Source organism: Talpa occidentalis, unplaced genomic scaffold (assembly GCF_014898055.3).
Source record: "Talpa occidentalis isolate TD23 unplaced genomic scaffold, MPIMG_talOcc4v2.1 talOcc4.2, whole genome shotgun sequence".
NCBI classification, from domain to species: domain Eukaryota; kingdom Metazoa; phylum Chordata; class Mammalia; order Eulipotyphla; family Talpidae; genus Talpa; species Talpa occidentalis.
This window is the reverse complement of record NW_023602073.1, coordinates 152,004,026-152,021,765: the sequence shown is the minus strand read 5'-3', so window position 1 is coordinate 152,021,765 and position 17,740 is coordinate 152,004,026. Positions and strand designations below refer to the sequence as shown.

Below are 17,740 nucleotides of genomic sequence, written 5' to 3'. Positions count from 1 at the left end.
GCAAATGATGACAGAAAACCTCCAGGTGTGCAGGCGCGAGTGGGGGCCAGGAGCACGCGCCGTCTCAGCTGTGCTCGGGCACCGTCCCGGCTGGCACCGAGGGCCGGGGGACTCTGGACCCCGAGTCGGGCTTGAATGCGTCGCCCCAGAACCGGTGGGGTCATCAGGTCTGTTTGAGCAGGTCTTGAAGGTCTTTGCCTTAGCAGCTAAGAAAGGAAAACCAAGGGCTTCTTTCCTGGGGAGCCAAAGTGTCCATTTGTGAGAACTCTGGAGCCAGGAAGGGAGCGCCCCGGGCATCACAGCTGCTCTGGCGTGTTTGTGCCTAAAGCTGACTTTCCACGATTACAGTTTTGCATATTCAGCGTTCCTTGCTTTTGTTGATGTTTTCCTGTCATCCCTCAGAGGTGTGTGTCAGAGCTGGGGCCCCGTGCACTCTCATTATACCTCGAAAAGTTCATTTCACCAAGTTCATCGTTAGCTTCTCATCTCTCGTTAGAGAGACCGACTTGGAGCCCCTAGTTCAGGCTCATCGCGTGACTTTGCCAGTTGCAGAATAACTCGAACGGATTTACTGTTTGGAATCTTGCAAGCGGAGCCTCCGTCTCTCAAGTGCCGGCGAACCCGCGGCCGGCGGCGCCGTCCCCAGGCCCTCGATTCGTTTGCTCTCCAGCGCCATCTAGGGCCTCGGAAGAGAAATAACAGCAAAACACTTTTTTCTTCAAAAGTCTTCAGATTTTAACTGGCTGCGAGTCGAAGTCAACATAACCGTGAAGGTCCAGGAGTGAAGTGATCTTTGAGCTGCGCGTGGGGAGGAAGGGGCGGGTGAGTGTCTGCCAAGTGAAGTGGACCCTAGACGTGTCCATTTTACATTGAGCATCACATTTTCCCATTTTATCAAAAACCATGTTTTTGCATAACTCGTGATGGTCTCTTCTGCTGTTTATTTCCCCCAGACTGGGTGCTCTCAGTTTTCTTTCTCCTGCTGGGAATGCTGCTTTAGTTCTCCACGGAGCCCCTGCCGGTCAGCGCCGGATCACCAGCACGCTCTGGTGGAAATTACCGCGCTTTAGAAACACGCATGGCGGTTTCCTGGGTAGTTTCTTAGAAAAGTTGCAAAATCGAAAACCTCACCCCTGCCCTCCTGGCCTCTGCGTTGGCCTCGGCCTTCGGCCAGGTGTCCTGATACAGGGGAGGGGGGCGGCAGCTGCCTCCTGCAGGAGCTGGCGAGGGTGGCGGGACCCGCTGCGTGCCGCCGTGCCTGCCTGTCTCGGGCATCCCCTGGAAACCCCCACGGGCAGTCAGAGCTGGATGATGCCAGGTGCGTGACCCCGGACTGAAAGGTGAGGGAGTGTGAGAGGATATCCTGAGTCCAGCCTCAGAGGGCTGGTAGCAAAATCACCCCAGAGTTGTGAGTCTCCAGACAACAGACGAACAGCTATAAAGTCAGCGCGCGGTTGGCTTTCTGTGGCTGTCCTGGGAGGGTCTGCACCTCAGCCCCGGGAGGCTCATCCCTGCAGCTCTGTCGCTGGCAAGGCAAAGGAGCTGAGGCCCCTGTGTCCTTGCAACCCTTTCTCGTGGTCTCCAGCACCGCCCCTTCGCGTTTCCCTCCAGGCTAAACACACCATGTCCTTCACCTTTCTTTCCCCCTGTCACCTCTTGCTCCTGCTCTGGAGTCTTTTCTCTGTTCTCAGACCTGAGAAAGGGCGAGACCTTGAACTCAGTTGTAGCCACGCAGACCCTGAGTCAGCGGGCCCTGATTTCGCCCACACATCTGGAAACTTTGAGGATAGTGATGCTGGTTTCTGGCCTCTCTCTTCGCACCTTAGGTAGTTACATTTTTGAAAATCCTTTAAAAATCTGTCACTGTAAGCATTTTAAAGTTAATCCTTTGTAAAGGAAACACTTGGATTTATTTTCGCGGGCACTGTATTTAACTGCTGCCGCAGCTCAGGCGCGGCCGTAAGGGAGGGAGATGCACTCGTGAATGCAAAAATACTTTTTTTATTAAAGATTTATTTATTTATACAAGAGCCGGGGTACAGGCCAGATGCGCGGGAGGGTGAGAGGACTCACCAGAGACAGAGCGGGGAACAGAACAGGGAGACTGACGAAATACACTTTTGGGGGGAGCAGTGGGGAGACAGGAGAGGTCTGCCGCGCCATGTGGGACCCTCGCCGGCGGCCGGGGATCAAACCTGCGCTGCAGAGGCTGCGGGCAGCTTCACAGCGCTGCACTCAACTGGCTGCACCACCAGGGGAGGCCCTGCAAAAATACTTTGAAAGTAGCTTCCAGTCCATGGAGAGGGGTGCTTTCCTTACAGCCGCCTGGACTGAACAAGCCCTTTGCCTTCCTCCCACCCTGTGCCCCAGGGGTTGAGGGACCTCCGTTTATGGGGCTCACTCTCTTGTGATTTTAAACAAGGTTTTATTTGAAGGAAGGGTTCCCTGGCATCGCCAAGCTTAAAAACCGCGTGTCGAGTAAGTTAATGGACGCGTCCAGCTTGAGCTAGCTCCGCGCATCACGGCGTGGTGTCAGCAAGGGTGGCTCGTGCGGATCTGTGGCTCACCACCGCCAGAGCCTTCCGCCTTCGAGCCGCAACAATCCAGCTTAGGATAAAAGTAACAAGTGTCGGGGGAATTTGCCTGAACTTCGTCTTCTCACGGCAGCTAGATAATCAAATCCAGTTATGTCAAAATATTGTCTCCAGTCCCTGCATGATTTGTTTTGATTAGCAATTCTTGTTTAGTGGAAGTTTATTTTAAAATATAGTTGATTTAGTCAAAATAAGAGACCATATTTTTAAAAGCATTTATTTAAGTACTCCAGGGCTTTGCCCGCCCACCCAGTGGCTGGGAAGGGAAAGATTTGCGCAGAGTTGGCCAGAGTGTTGCCTGTAGCCAGGAGCGAAGCTTTAGTCCCGGTCCGAGCCGGTCCCTGGACTCCGGCTGGAGGAACGGGTGGTGGCGGCTTCCAGGGAGAGATAATGTGGGGCGGAAAGACGTCCCGTGAGGTGGGGTGGGGTGTCGCCAGGTTGGGGTGCCCCTGGGCCTCAGAGAACTGGCCAGTGCCCCCTTGCTGTCTCGCGTGTGCGTGAGGCCGGAGCCCGTCGCCGGGGGCCGTGACTCTGTGTCCCCCTCTCCTCCGAGGTCTCCCCAACTGGCGGGGGGCGTCGAAGAGACCGCGCCCCCTAAGCCGCCCCTCTCTCCCCAGAGCCTGTGCGTGTTCACCCCGCCCGGCGTCAAGGAGGGGCAGCCGCGGCTCGTGCCCGCGGGCCCCATCGCACAGGGCACCACCGTGTCCGCCTACGTGGCCAAGTCCAGGAAGACACTGCTGGTGGACGACATCCTCGGGGTAAGGGCTCGCGGCCTGGTCAGCGCTGGGTCTTTGACGAAGAAACGCGACGTGCCCCGATGCCCGATGTGCCCCGATGCCCCCCTCCCCACAGCTGCCAGGCTGTGGGCGCATGGGCGGGCGTGAGCATCTGGGGTGGCACCAACTGGGCGGGGAGCGCTGTGCAGCAAAGGCGGTGCGTGTCCACGCGGCCAGGGCTGGCTCCCGGGTCTCCTGGACGGGGGAGGTAGGAGCCCCTGCGAGGAAGGGCGGGCAGTGCTGCCTGAGCCAAGCTGCCACCAGCCGGCACCCCCTCCTTCCCAGCGGCCGCTCCGTGCTGGCCCCCGGCGGCCGCCTTGGTCACTGCCCATCACTCGGCAGCTCTGCCCTCTGCTGCCCAGGATGGCGGCCCTGGGGTGGGGGTGGGGCTCCCACAAAAGTTTCCACGCCTTTGATGGGGTCACCCAGAGTGGGGTCCCCAGAGCAGGCCCGTCTCCGAGTCGGGGCCCCAGGACGGCCGTGGGGTGAGCCCGGGGCCCCCCGGCCAGCCTCCCCCACCTGGAGAGCTTGGCCCTCACACACCAGGCGCGAGGCCGGGTGTCTTGCTCAGAAAAGTGCCCCCAGGAGTCCCGAAATCCAACACCAGGCTGCTAGTCACGCGTCAGGAAAGCAAAAGTGTTTGAAGGAAGCGTTTCAGCCGCGCAGCCGCAGCCGCGGCGCAGTGTGGTCGCCCGAGTGCCGGGGTCGGGTCCTGACGCTGCCCACCACAAGCGGTGCACATGGTGTGGGCCCCGGGGGACAGCCGGCCCCACGGGCTGGGGCGAGGTGGACCCGCAGCCCGAGCCCGCACTTCCGCGGAGAGAGCCAACCTCAGGCAGATGCGTGAGAATGCCCCTCACGCAGACCGGCAAGCGTCTGGGGGTCTCAGCCGTGGCTTGCAGGGGTCTCCCCCGGAGAGACGCCCTCCACAGACAGCGGAGAGCGGGGGGACATCACAGATGGGCCTTCATGTGTCCAGTCGCTTCTCTGCCCACCTTTGCGTGATCTTGCCAAGCAAGGAAACCCTGATGCCAAAGAGGCACTTCACGTCTGAGATAAGGAGCTGACGGCCCTGATGAGGGGACGCGTGTCGCCCCAAGCGCCCCGGAAAGCCCCCCAGCCCCCGTGCGCCCCCTGCCCCTGGGTGGGAGCCTGTGCTCTGCCGGGGGCGTCTGGCTGGCGGCCTTGCTCCGGGCCGCCCTGAGGACGGTTCTGGGCACACGGTGCCCGAGCGCCTCCTGGGCAAGGGGCAGTGGCCGATGCTGCCTGGCTCGCCTTGGCCAAGACGGCTCAGCGATGCAGGACTGGGCAGCCGGGGTCTTGCAGGGACTTACCCGCCCCTTACCCCCCCAGGACGAACGGTTCCCCAGAGGCACCGGGCTGGAGTCCGGGACGCGCATCCAGTCTGTGCTCTGCCTGCCCATCGTCACGGCCATCGGGGACCTGATCGGCATCCTGGAGCTGTACCGGCACTGGGGCAAGGAGGCCTTCTGCCTCAGCCACCAGGAGGTGAGCCGCGCCCGGCGCCCGCGCCCCACGGGCCTGGAGCCTCCCTGACGCCTTTGGACGGGACTTGTGTGCCCTGCGGCTATTCCCGAGAACCCTGGCAGGTCAGGAAGAAGAGATTTTCGAAAGCTGGGCACCCATGTGGCCAGTAGGGGCACTGGCCCCGGCGGCCTGGCCCTGGGTCGCGAGCCCTCTAGTCCCGCTCCTTAGCGATGACCCCTTGGTCCTGGAGCGTGGCCTCCAGGGGGACCAGCGTCAGTGCGCTTGGGAGACACTGCGCCCCGTTTACTCCTCCTGGGATCGGGACTGGCTCGTGCACGCAGTGAGAGCCGGTCCCCCAGGAGCCTGTGGGGTGTCCTGACTGGATAACCATCTCCTCTCCCCAGCGTCCCCACCCCAGCCGCACTGGGCCCTGAGCAGGGCAGAGGCCCCCCCGCCCCGCCACCGCTCTCCTTTATTGGCTCGTTCTCGTCCTCCTGGTCCCCACGGCGAGCCGCCGCCTCCGCAGTGCCCGGATGTGTGTGTGCCCCTGGGAGGCCTTCCCCCAGCACCGCAGGGACTGGGGCCTGCCCGGGCGCTGCCTGAGGTCCCGCGGCTCCTGGCCAGGCTCTGCCCACCCCCGACCCCCTGCGGTCCTCCTGCCTTGGCGGCCCGGTCCAGCAGCTCGTCCAGCAGCTCGCCGGGCTGGGCCATGGCGCCTGTGTGGGGAGCCCGCTCTTGAGCACAGGCACCGCCCGGTCCCTGGGCCCCACCGAGCGAGTGTCCCTGTCACAGAGGCGGCGGGGCCGCCGGGGACTCAGAGCCGGCCCGTGGACTGGCGAGACTCGTCTGTCGTTTAAAGTCCTCCCTGGAAGCCTTTCAGTAGTGCTTCCACCTGCGTGGTGATTTCACAGAAACAGACCCCGCCGGCCTGGCGACAAGCCGCGTGCCGTGAGCAAACGCGCGGGCGAGCATCACTGTTTCTGAGAAGGCAGGCGTGACGGAGGAATCTTCGACGCTGTGTTTGGCCAAATATCCAAAAGCTCAGTGGCCTCAGAACATGCCTCCCACGCGCTGCTGGGCTCCGCTGCGGGGGTGTCTGCCTGCGGTTCGTTGAATGACGTTCTTTTCTTTTGTGTTTAGGTTGCGACGGCGAATCTGGCCTGGGCCTCGGTGGCGATCCACCAGGTGCAGGTAGGCGCGGCGCTGCGGGGCTTCCGGGGAGGAGCCGCTCAGAACCCAGCCAGGCGGGGGGTGGGGGGCGCGTGCAAAGGGTGACCCCCTCCGTCGTGGGGTGTGCTCGATGTCTTGTTATTTCTGTAATTGTTTGTTCACTTGGGAATTTACTGCCTGCCTTGCCGAGCTCGCAGGCCTCCACGTGTGTGCTTGCATGAGAGATGGCTCCTGCGCTATGTGGCGGTGCCCCTCACGCCGCCTGTTTGCCCCCAAAGCCCAGAAACCACCCGGCGCACATAATACTGACATTTCCGTGACTCTGTTTTCCGAGTTAAAACCCCTTCCAAACCGAGCGCTGCGTTAGGTCACTCACCTGGGCGCTGAGACGCCCGCGTCGCTTGAAAACGTGACGTAGTTTAAAGTATCGCAGCCGGCACAGCCTTCACCTGCCGACGGGGCGTGGAGGTTCAGGCATTCTGGCTGGTGCCTCGGATCTCTCCACAGCTGCTTTGCTCTTCGGGGGGGCATTTCCGCCAGCGGGGGTGGTGAGGAACGGCAGGGCGGAAGGGGAGCTGCGTGTAGCTGTGGGCGACGGCCCGAGGAGCCAGGCCCTTGGGGTGTGCCGGGTCAGGGGCGGGCAGGATGTGTGCCAAGGACGATTTTTTAAACACAGAGTCGTTTTTAAGAGCAACTTTAAAATGGGGGTGGGGTGGGGGACCACCTGGGCCGCACCGACTTAGTGGCTCAGGCCCTCAGCAAGTCTCTACACTTTCTACGCTTCTGCAGACCCTGAGCCTGTGTGCCGGCTGAGAGGACACTACCAGCTCGTGCACGCATGCAGTTCCCATGACGCGCTCTGACCTCATCTCCGCACCGCAAGCTACGTGTTAGCGTGTGCCTTTCACAGTCAGCCAGGAAGGGGGCCTGTCGTCCGTTTATTTTTGAACACGTGCAGCTCCCAGAGAGTGACCGACCTGTGTTTTCTTTGGCAGGTGTGCAGAGGCCTTGCCAAGCAGACGGAACTGAATGACTTTCTACTTGACGTCTCAAAGTGAGTGTCCCCTCCCCGGGTGTGGGGCTCTCACTGACCAGTGAGTGGAGCTGAGCACAGCCACGGACGGGGGGCCTGGCCTGCCGCGGCCGTCTCAGGAGCTCAGTCTCTGCTGCGGGTAGTCGGCAAGGGTGGCTGACATACTGTGGCCATAGATCCTTACAGGCGAGGCTGTACAGGTGACTGTACAGGTGCTGTGGGTGCAGGTGGATGTGCCACACTCTCCGTTTGAACCTGCTCTGTATTTTCGAAGCAGCCCCTCTGGCCCACGTTGGGGTCACTGCTGTTTCTGTTTTTGCAGGAGAAAGCGCACAGCTGAGGGAGAGGAAATGCTCCAACTTATTTTTGTCCAAAGCGCCCTCCCTGGCGTTCCCTGTACACGTCAGTGGAGTGAACTCACGATGATAGCCTTATCTTAACTGTCCCATGGAGGACGGCTCAGATCTCACTTTGGAGAAAATGTTCCATTTCTCTGAAGTCTCACCTAGAAACAGTCTCCCGAGCCGCCCGGTCCCCCGCTCCGCGTTGCTCCCTTGGAGCAGTTGCAGATACTGCCCAAGCCCAGGCCCTCGGCCTCTCGCCGCAGGCCAGGTCTTCGGCTGGTCCGACCACCCCCTCAGCCATTGGCTCGCAAACTGCCCCGGGATGTGGCGACTTCAGGGGCCTGTCCTGGACAGGTTTCCGACGGCCACCGTGTCCGCTCTGTGTTGTTTCATGACAACATCGTTTCCCGAGGCAGCGTTGCTGTAAGCCCTGTCTGGTTCGGCTGGTTCTCTGCAGACGCCGCCCGCCCCGCCAGGTCCCGCCCGCGCCCCAGCCCGTCCGGCAGCCTCTGCGCCAGTCGGTTTTCCCTGCGCCAAACCCGTTTCATTTCATGATGGCCTCTGTGGAATGCTGCAAACGCCCTCCTTGCCGCCCTCCCAGCAAGACCACTGTTCACCGCGGCCTCCAGGCTTGGTCTTTCATGTCTCCCCTCCAGGTCTAATGTGTCCTCTGGTCTGAACAAGATGACTTACAGCTTTTATGTTCCTCTTTTTCAGAACGTATTTTGATAACATAGTCGCAATAGATTCTCTACTTGAACACATAATGGTAGGTTGCCTTTTGCCTTGAAACTTACTATTTTCCTTTAAGCCTTGGGTTCATGTACTACTATGCGGGGGGACACGCTGCTGTGTTAGATAAGCTGCTGTAAATATGATGAAACAGGGAACTGGGTCACCTGGAGGGATAGCCCGGATTCACTTGTCACGTCTGTATTTTTGGAGAGCTTCCGAAGAACGTATCGAATAACATTTTGCAAAATTCCACGGGTCCGTGGAGAGCTGTACTTGGCAGCACAGCGAGTTTCTTTCTATGGTCTCCAAAGTCCCTTTCGTGGGAGGCTGCGGCAGGAGCCCCCTCCAGATTGCTTGCAGCCTCGACATTGGACTTCGTTTGTTCTGGGTGAACCCCTCTTCCAGAAGGCACTGGCCCTGGGGATGGAAAGGCTCAGGAGGAGAGTGTCGCTGTTCCTGGGGGCGTCCATGGCCACAGTGTCCCCGTGGCGGCCAGGCTCGCTGTGCAGAGCGGGCCCTGTGCGGATGCTGATAAATGTTTCCAGGGTAGACTGTGCAATGAGGGCCCCCCTTCCTGGCTTCATGATGGCATCACCCCCCCACCCCGCTCTGCTTCTCGTCAGTCCCATGGCTGACCAGCGTGGCCTGGGATGCGTTTGGTGTCTTGTCAGGGTGATTAGGGAGGAGCGAGGACTTACTATTTCCAACTGATTTTTTTTTTTTCTGTATTCATTATAGTGATGGTTTTACTTGGACAAAAAGAAAGGTAATTAATTGCAGAGAAGATATTTCTTAGTTTTGATAAAATTTATGGGATTTGTAATTAGGTGGCAAGTAAGAAGAAGGGTATAAAAATAGGAGCCATGAAGTGGACTAGAGATTGTGCTAAGACTACAAGAAATACTGACTTTGTGATTATATTCTTTTTGAAAACCGTTGTACTGAGATATAATTCAAATATCATACAATTAATCCACTTAAAGTGTTCGTTTTATTGGCATTTAATGTGTTCAAAACTATGCAGCCATTTTCTGTCAATTTTAGCACATTTTCTTGAGCTGAGAAAGAAAGTGCATGCCGTTGTAGCCTTTGACTTCTTATGCCCCCCTCCCACTCAGGCCTAAGTAACCACCCATTCACCTTCTTTTTCTGTGGGTTCACCTATTCTAGGCATCTCGCACGAAGGGGATCATGCTCTCGCTGGCCTTCCGTGCCTGGCTTCTTTCACGGGGCTTAGTGTTCGCAAAGTTCACGCGGGCTGTGGCGGGTGTCAGTCCTCTGGTCTTCCTTGCAGCTGAGTAATAATCTGCCACGTGGGTAGACTTACTGCTGGTTTCTTTTAATCCATTCATTAGCTCATCAACATTTGGATGTTTTCCAAGTTTGGGTGACTACGAACAGTGCGGCTGAACATTTCATGTACAGGTTTGTGTTTGAATACTTGTTTTCGATTGTTTTGGTGTACACTAGGAGCGGAACCGCTGGGTAGCACAGTCATTGTGTGTTTAACCTTTGGAGGACCTGCCAGGCTTTTCCTTGGCAGTTGTGCCATTTTATGTTCTCGCCAGAAATGCACTTGGGGTTCAGTTCATCCACGTTCTCACCAGCACCTACTTGTTTAATTTCCTGATTATTGCCGTCCTAGTGGGTGGAGTTGAAATACTTCCTCAAGGTGGTTTTCATGCCGTTTCCATAGTGGTTGCTGAGGCTGAGACTGTTTCAGGTGCTTATTGGCCGTTGGTATATCTTTTTTTGAAAACAGGTTGATTCAGATCTATGGACCACTTGTTAATTAAATCCTTTGCCTTTTTTTTATTATTGAGTTGTGAGAGTTCTTCATATATTCTAGACAAAACTCCCTGCAGGATTAGCAAACATTTTTCTCCATCTGTGGGTTTTCATTTTCACTATTTTGATGGTTTCTTTTGAAGCACAAAAGGTTTTAACTTTTGTGAAGTCCAATTTATCTGTTCACTTTTCCTTTTGCTGCTCATACTGTGGGTGTTGTGTCCAAGACTCCAGAGCCAAGTCAGAGATCATGAAAATTTATGCCAATATTTTTTTTTCTGAGGATCGTGTTGCTTTAGTTTTTGCATTTAGGCCTTTGATCTATGTAGAATCAGTTATCTATCTATCTATCTATCTATCCATCCATCTATCTATTTATTTATTTATTTAATGTAGGGGTCCCGCTTCATTCTTGTGCATGTGGTTATGCAGGATGAATCAATACTGTTTGTTGGAAAGACTTTTCTTTCCCCTTTGAATGGTCTTGTCAAAATCATTAGATCCTTGGCTTTATGTCTAGACTCTCAATTCTGTTCCATCCATCGGTATGTCTGGCTTAACAACACGCCTCACTGTCTTGCCTACTGTTGTGAAGAAAATTTCGATCAGTAAGTGTGAGTCCCCCATTATTTTCTCCTTTCCCAATATCTTTGGCTGTTTGGGGTCACCTGCAACTTCATATAAATTTTAGAATCAGCTTGTCGATTTTTACAAAAATTCAGATAAGATTCAGACAGGGGTTGTGTTTAACCCAGGGGTTGACCTGGAGAATATCGCCACCTCAGCATTATTAAGTCTCCCCCTACATCAATGGGGTTTTTTCCCCCTTATTTAGATCTTCTTATTTTTTTCCACAATGTTTTGTAATTTTCAGAGTGTAAGCGTTGCTCTGATTTTAGTAAACTAATTGCTAAGTGTTTTATATTTAATGCCATCATAATTGTTTCCTTCATTTTTGTCTTCAGGTTTTTCCACTGAAATGACATAAAAACAAAATTGTTTTTTTATATTTCGATCATGTAACCTATAACTTGATAAAACCAGTCTTTAATTTTCTATATACAGGGTCGTGTCATCTGCAATGAGTGGCCGTTTTCCTTCTCATTATGAGCTTTCACAGCTCTGGGCTCTTGGAGGCATTTTTCCCCTTACATCAGTGACCTGGTCGAGCCACCAGCACCGCGCTGTTGGGTAGAAGTTGTGGGTGTGGACGTGCTTGTCTTTCTCCAGATCCACTGATGGGAGGACTTGTCAGCCTTACACCACTTAGTCTGATGTCAGCTGTGGACCTTCATAGCTGCTTGTTATCAAATTGATAAATCTCCCTGAAAGCCCTATTTTTTTTTAAAGATTTATTTATTTATACAAGCACTGGGCACAGTCAGAAGCGCGGGAGGGTGAGAGGATCCACCAGAGCCAGAGCGGGGAGCAGAGCAGGCAGAAGGACCGAAGGACACTGCTGAGGGGAGCAGCGGGCGGCAGGAGAGGTCTGCGCGCCATGCGGGACCCTCCTCCGGTGGCCGGGGAGCAGCCGGGGATCGAACCGACGCCGCAGAGGCCGCGGGCAGCTTCGCAGCCCAGCGCTCAACTGCTGCGCCACCGGGGAGGCCTGAAAGCCCTAATTTTTAATGTTTCAAGTCATAAATTCGATGTGGCATTGTGATAATTCTGTCATTTTAAATTTTTATCCCACTGATAAACAGTGCATTGCACAAACTGATTTTCAGATGTTGGCGCTCACCCTGCATTCCCGTTCCACTCCACAAGGTGTGATTTATATTGGAATCACCTTAAATTGATGGGAAAACTTTAATAGAACTGATTTCTTCAGAATACAAACCATTCTCATATAAAAACATTAACTTATTTTCAATTAAAAAATGTCTCTCAATTGAGCATGTTTACTTTGGTCTCCTTTATTTAAGCTCTTTTCAAATCTCAGGTCTTGGATTTTAAAGAAACACAAGCATTTGTAAAGTATGTGATAATAGTAGAGGTTCTTCTTTGCCACTGCTTACACCTCTAAGTTCTTGTGCCTTTTTAAAATGTGTTTGCTGGGATATTGCAACACTGTTGAGTGGAAGCAGCGCGAGCGGCTCTGTTTTCCTTCAGGTGTGGGTGGGCCTCTCACATTTCATTGCCATGTGTGTTCCCAGCGATATTATTTATCAACTGAAAGACATAAAGTGTGTCCATTCGTAATGTGCTATGGGTTTGTATCTGATTGTGTGTTGCGTATTGTCAAACTTTTGTAAAGCATTACTAAAATTTTGTAAAACTTTTCCCCCCCTTTTTTCAGTTAGGATAGGGACTTGTGTGAAGTCATTGCTTATTGCCGAACCACTCTTGCGTTCCCTGGGTAAGGCCCTAACTAGAGGGTCTACAACTTTTACTCCTAGATCGGTCACTTTTATTTCCTTCTGGCTTGAGCATCTGTGGACACACGTGAAGCCACTCCCTGACCTTCCTTCTTCGGCTTCTGGGCGGCACTGGCTCTGTTGATAATTATGACCACGTGCCTTTGTCTCACTCTCGACTGTAATGTCTTAGCCCTAACGGGAGGTTCTGACGTCTCAGGACGGCGCTTAGGGCTGCGTGGGTCCTGAAGCGTCGCTAACCACAGCACCCGCACTTCCACAGCTTGAAGGTCACCATGAGACTCTCCCTCCTGGGACCGGCCTGTGTGATCCTAATCATCCACTCTGGCACGGGACCTCTACGAATGCTGTAGGATCTTCTAATGGTGTGATAGTGGTTCATTTATTCGTGTTTAATTAGCAATTATTTTTATTAATGATGTTCCTACTGTTTGCACGGTAAATTGGCTGATGGTTTTCTTGCTACCAGCATCTGGGTCAGTTTTTGTGACATGCTAGGGTTGTAAAAATGACTGCAGAAGTTTAGATCTTTTTGAATTTAAGTGGTTTAAATTGGATGGAAACTTATTTGTTGATGATTCTTAATAATTTCTTAATTCTCGAGATCACGTGGCCTGATGCTTTTCATAGCAGTAATTCTTTCAATTGTCTTTATGATTTTAGTTCATCTTAAAATTTTCAATTCTTCAAAATTCATTTACTTTTTCTAGAAAGTTATCTATTTTATCCAGATTTTAATAATTTTTGATATAGATTTGCAACAAAGCATTCAGTAGCTAACATGGCACTGGGCAACTGGAGGCTCATTTCACTGCATAATATAATCTGCGCGGGGTCCTTATTATGATCGGAGAGCTCGTGAATTTGCCAAATGACGAGGGATTCTTGTCTGTTTGCCAACAATGTATTACCATCACTGCCTTTCTGCCCTTCATCCTTCCTCAAAGATTCATGGGGTGTCTGTACGTTCTGGAGACCAACGTCCTATGCAAAGGTTGGCACTCTTTTTTGTCAGGGGCCTAATGGTCAAGTCCTGTGCTCCGCAGGCCACCTCCTCTTGGGTCTGCAGTGTAACAGCCACAAACCACACAGGGCGGCGTGAACATGGCCATGTCCCAATAAAACTTTATTTACAAAAACAGGCAGTGGGCCGGCCGGTGTTCTGGGGCTGGTTCTAGGCCATTGGGACATGGTGGTGGGAGGGGGCTAGGGGAAGAAGCAGTTTCTGCTGAGCCAAGACTCAGAGACTAATGTAGACGAGGAAACCAGAATCCTGCTCCCCTGAAAGCCCCACGGGGTCGAGCCTGCCCATCACGCGCAGCCAGTGGTTGTCGAGTGACTGAAAACGGTTCCATAGCAGCAGGGGGGGCGCACACAGGGCGCAGAGGGCCAGGCCCCACCTGCTCTGGTGTCGTCCACCCTGAGCAGCCGGAGCTGTGCTGGAGGTTGTGCTGCCCTCTGCTTCGGTGGCCGGCGCGAGGTCTCCCTAGCCTGGGATGCAGGGCTTCTCGCGGCTCATTCTGTCCTCTGCGGACTCTCCTCCTGCCGTGGTCGGGCGGCTGAGGTTGCCGCGGCCCTCGCAGGGTGCACATGGTGTTTGTGTGCTGACTGCGGCCCCCGGAGACAGCGGGCATGCGAGGCCCCGATGGTTGGCGGGCTCTGGTGACTGGTGAACAGGGAAGATGGAGGCTGAGTTGAAAACCCAGCTTCCCGTTCAGAAAAGGAGACTCTGCCCGCGAGCAGAGGCCGGGGCTGCCAGGCGAGTTGGGGGCCGGGCCTGGTGCTTACCTGGACCCGCTGTCCCAGCAGGCCGAGTGAGACGACGATGCGGCGCCTCTCGCTGCTGCTGAGCATCCCGTCAAGTGATGCACGTGAACGTGTACAAAGTGTGGACACACGCTGGCCGGCCGCACCCTGTCACCAGGGTGGCAGCAGGGCGATAGGCTGGTCAGGGGCTCTGGTCAGGGGCTCTGCTCATGGGCTGTCCAACGTACGTGGCTGGGACTGGGAGCAGCTCAGACCGAGGGGCCAGGGGGCCTGAGGGGTTCCGGGCAGAGGCGGGGGCCGAGGCTTCTGGGGAGTTGGGCAGCGTTGGCCCCCTCCCCGCCCCTGCGGGACTCCTGTTCCCGTGGCATCTGCGGGTGTGTCTGTGTCCCCGGCGTCTGACACACGCCCTTTGCATTTGCGCACCTGTCGTCCCCGAGAGGGTGCCGCCGCCGTCAGACACGGAGGGCAAGGGTGGCGCCGTGGAAGCGCCCGTGGCTGCCGCGTCTCTCACCGGCTTCCTCTCGTGGCCTCTCTTTCTCCAGATATATGCAAAAAACCTGGTGAACGCCGACCGCTGTGCCCTCTTCCAGGTCGACCACAAGAACAGGGAGCTCTACTCAGACCTCTTCGACATCGGGGAGGAGAAGGAAGGCAAGCCCATCTTCAAGAAGACCAAGGAGATCAGGTACAGTGCGTGGGCCCGTGGCGGCCGCAGGGGGCCGGAGCCAGGCCTGTGCGTGTGACCGTCCTCGTCACGCCATGGTCTCCTCCCGCCGGGGCGCCTCCCGCAGGCCGTCCTGGGAGTGGACTGCACGCCCGCCAGCCCGCGCCTGGGCTGTGTCCTGTCCTCCCTCCTGGCGACGCCGGCTCCTGGAGGTGGGCTTTGGAAGTTGGGCTGGAAAGTTTGCTAGTGCCCCCAGGCGGGTACAGGTGCAGGCATGGCCAGCAGGTCCTCCCAGGCCTGGGATGGGATTTCCCTGGACGCCAGCCTGAGGGCAGTTGCCTGGTGCTGGGCCCCGGCTGCGACCGGTTCCCGTGGCCTCTGGGGGCCCAGCCCCTCTTCGCGGCTGCCTGGCCATGGAGGGGGTGGTGGACACCAGCCACGGTGGGGCGCCCTGTCGCCCACCGATCACCCCTCGCGGGCAGGGCCGGCAGTGACAATGCAAGGCTCCACCGTGGCCCCTATGCTCCTGCCCGCCGCTCCTCCCCGACACGCTGAAGGCTGGGCTGAGGATGCTGTCTGGCATCCTGCCCCCAAGGGAGGACCCTGGCCGTGGGCCGGGGTCCTGGCAGTGAATGACCTGACCGGGAAGGTGCCCGGCACACCCCAGGGCCATGCGCAGTGCTGCCCCCGCCTCGCCGACTGGCTCCTGCCTGCCTGTGGTTGGATCTCGTGCGTGATCTGGACAGGCTTTAGCTCAGGGAGGATCCTTGCTGAAGGCCCAGCAGCCCTCTCTGAGCTGCTGTGAACTCACGCGCAGGGGCATGGCGGGTCCCATGGGTAGGATCGTAGTGGATCCCATGTCAAGGTCATGGCGGGAGCCTTTCATGCTCGGGAGGTGCGGGGGTGGGGGCAGGGCTGTGGTTCCCCAGGACTGGCCCCTCAGTGCCCTGAGCCCTCTCCGGGGCACACGCTCGGCCGGCGTGTGGCTCGCAGGCGGGCGGTGCGCTGTGTCCCAGGCTCCGGGAATGTGCTGGAAGCGCCTAACGCTGTGCCCTGCTGGGCCCGCTGTGGGGAGTTTTAAGAAAGTCCTTTCTCTTTCCAGCCAGTTGCCTTTCGAATTTTCAGAGTGAAACTTTATTTTAAAAATACTTCCTACAATGTTAACGATGGGATATTCTGAAAGTCCTTCCCAGGCTTTGGATCGTGAAGCGTGCGGACGAGCTCCATCCCAGGGCCTGCGGGCTGACAGCATTGTGATGAGAAGCTGTCGTGACGACAGTGTGTAGAGGAAAGAAAGGATGCTGCCGTGCGCTTGTCAGGGCGGTTGTATTTACCTGTTTTCACACGGAACAGCTTGGAGAGTAAAAACACTGCGAGTCGCATTGTTGTCCCGGCGCGCCCGTGTCGCAGGTGTCTTACAGTGGAACGGCTGTGCCGTCTCGTAAGGCCTGCGGCTGCTATTGTAAGAATATCAGCAAATCACTGAGCCACGTGGGGCCGGGTCCACGCCAGGCAGGAGTTGCTCAGGACAATTCGCATCGCAGCATCCTGACAATGAAGAGGTGCTGAGGGTAGAAACCGGCCCAGCAGGCGGAGGCCGCCCGCGCCTCAGCTCCAGCTGCAGCCCGGCGTAGCTCAGCACGCGGCACCCCTGATCTTCAGGCAGGTTCTCCCGCGAGCGCGGAGTCTCTGTGTTCCCGCTCCGTACCCACAGCTCTCGGCCGCCTGGGACAGGCCGAGGGCCAGTGAGGACGAGCCCCTCAGTAGGACAGTGCTCTGTGGGCCACCTGTGGTAACCGCGAGCTGTGCCGAGTTGCCTGAGAGCCGGCGTGCGCTGACTGGCTGCGCCTCTCTTCGTGTGTGCAGGTTTTCCATTGAGAAGGGAATCGCCGGGCAGGTGGCGAGGACGGGGGAGGTGCTGAACATCCCGGACGCCTACGCAGACCCCCGCTTCAACAGGTCAGTGGGCGTGAGCCCCCAGTGCGGCTCCTGGGGCCCAGTTCTGTCCCTGACTCAGCTCCTCCCTCTGCTCGTCAGACAAGAGCTCGCACTGTGGAGCTCGCACTGTGGAGCAGTCCGCGGCCTCAGCGTTTTAGGAAGCGTGGGTCCGACACCACTGCTGAGCACCCGCTGGGGGCGGGTGAAAGGCTTGAGCTTTGGTCGCTAAATCTGCTGGTTTTCATGATGGTGTCATCACCCTGACCCGAGTTGCTCCCTACTTCTCAGTCACACCCTGATAGACCATGACGTTTGGTGATTAAAGTAAATGCTCACTTGGAATCCAGGGCCGGTGCTGTATTAGGTCTGGTGTGACCTGGAGTAGTTACCTTTCTGGGCCTCAGTTTGCTCATCTTTAAAGTGGTTGTGATAATGCTAATTCGGTAAGTTTTTAAGTTTAGTGAAATTATTCATTAAAGGTCAGGCAGCTGTCCCTGACTGACACAAAGTAGGAGCCAGATCGTTTTCCTCTTGTATTATACATTATTAAAGTTGGCATTTAGGTGGCTTGTTCAGATGTTTTTGTCTTATTTTGAATTTCTTTGGCGAGCTAGAAACCCCTTTCTGTAATACGATTTAATAAATGTCTGAAAATGGGGCTTCCCCGGTGGCGCAGCAGGTTGAGCGCAGCGCTGTGGGGCTGTCTGAAGCCTCTGCAGTGGAGGTTTGATTCCCGGCCGGCCAGGGAGATTCCCACATGGCGAGGCAGACCTCTCCTGTCTCCCCGCTGCTCCCCACGGTGTATTTGGTCCATCTGCCTGTTCTGCTCCCCACTCTGTCTCTGGTGAGTCCTCTCACCGCCCCCCACTTCTCTGTCCTGTACCCCAGCTCTTGTATAAATAAATAAATCTTAAAAAAAGTTAAAAAAAGTAAATGTCTGAAAATGGAAACTCTCACCATCAATGCTTTGCTAGGGAGTGCGAGTTTATATGTGTTGACAGCAGCGTCCAACCAGTGCAAGTGCCTGACTGACTGGAAGGCACAGATGACAGAAGCAGTAGGAGG

General features: G+C 55.8%; 1 protein-coding gene across 9 annotated transcripts in view; it reads left to right on the top strand.

Annotated features, from left to right (window-relative positions):
• Positions 1–17,740, top strand: part of PDE10A (phosphodiesterase 10A) — a 145,210-nt gene that overhangs the window by 97,591 nt on the left and 29,879 nt on the right. For 8 of the 9 annotated variants that reach the window (XM_054697968.1, XM_054697966.1, XM_037520703.2 and 5 more), the window contains 7 exons: positions 3,212–3,352; positions 4,724–4,879; positions 5,999–6,049; positions 7,024–7,082; positions 8,123–8,174; positions 14,616–14,758; positions 16,604–16,696. In XM_054697968.1, coding sequence (XP_054553943.1) covers positions 3,212–3,352; positions 4,724–4,879; positions 5,999–6,049; positions 7,024–7,082; positions 8,123–8,174; positions 14,616–14,758; positions 16,604–16,696 — 695 coding nt within the window. The remainder of the gene's footprint in view (positions 1–3,211; positions 3,353–4,723; positions 4,880–5,998; positions 6,050–7,023; positions 7,083–8,122; positions 8,175–14,615; positions 14,759–16,603; positions 16,697–17,740) is intronic. The other variant, XM_054697965.1, reaches the window with a different exon arrangement.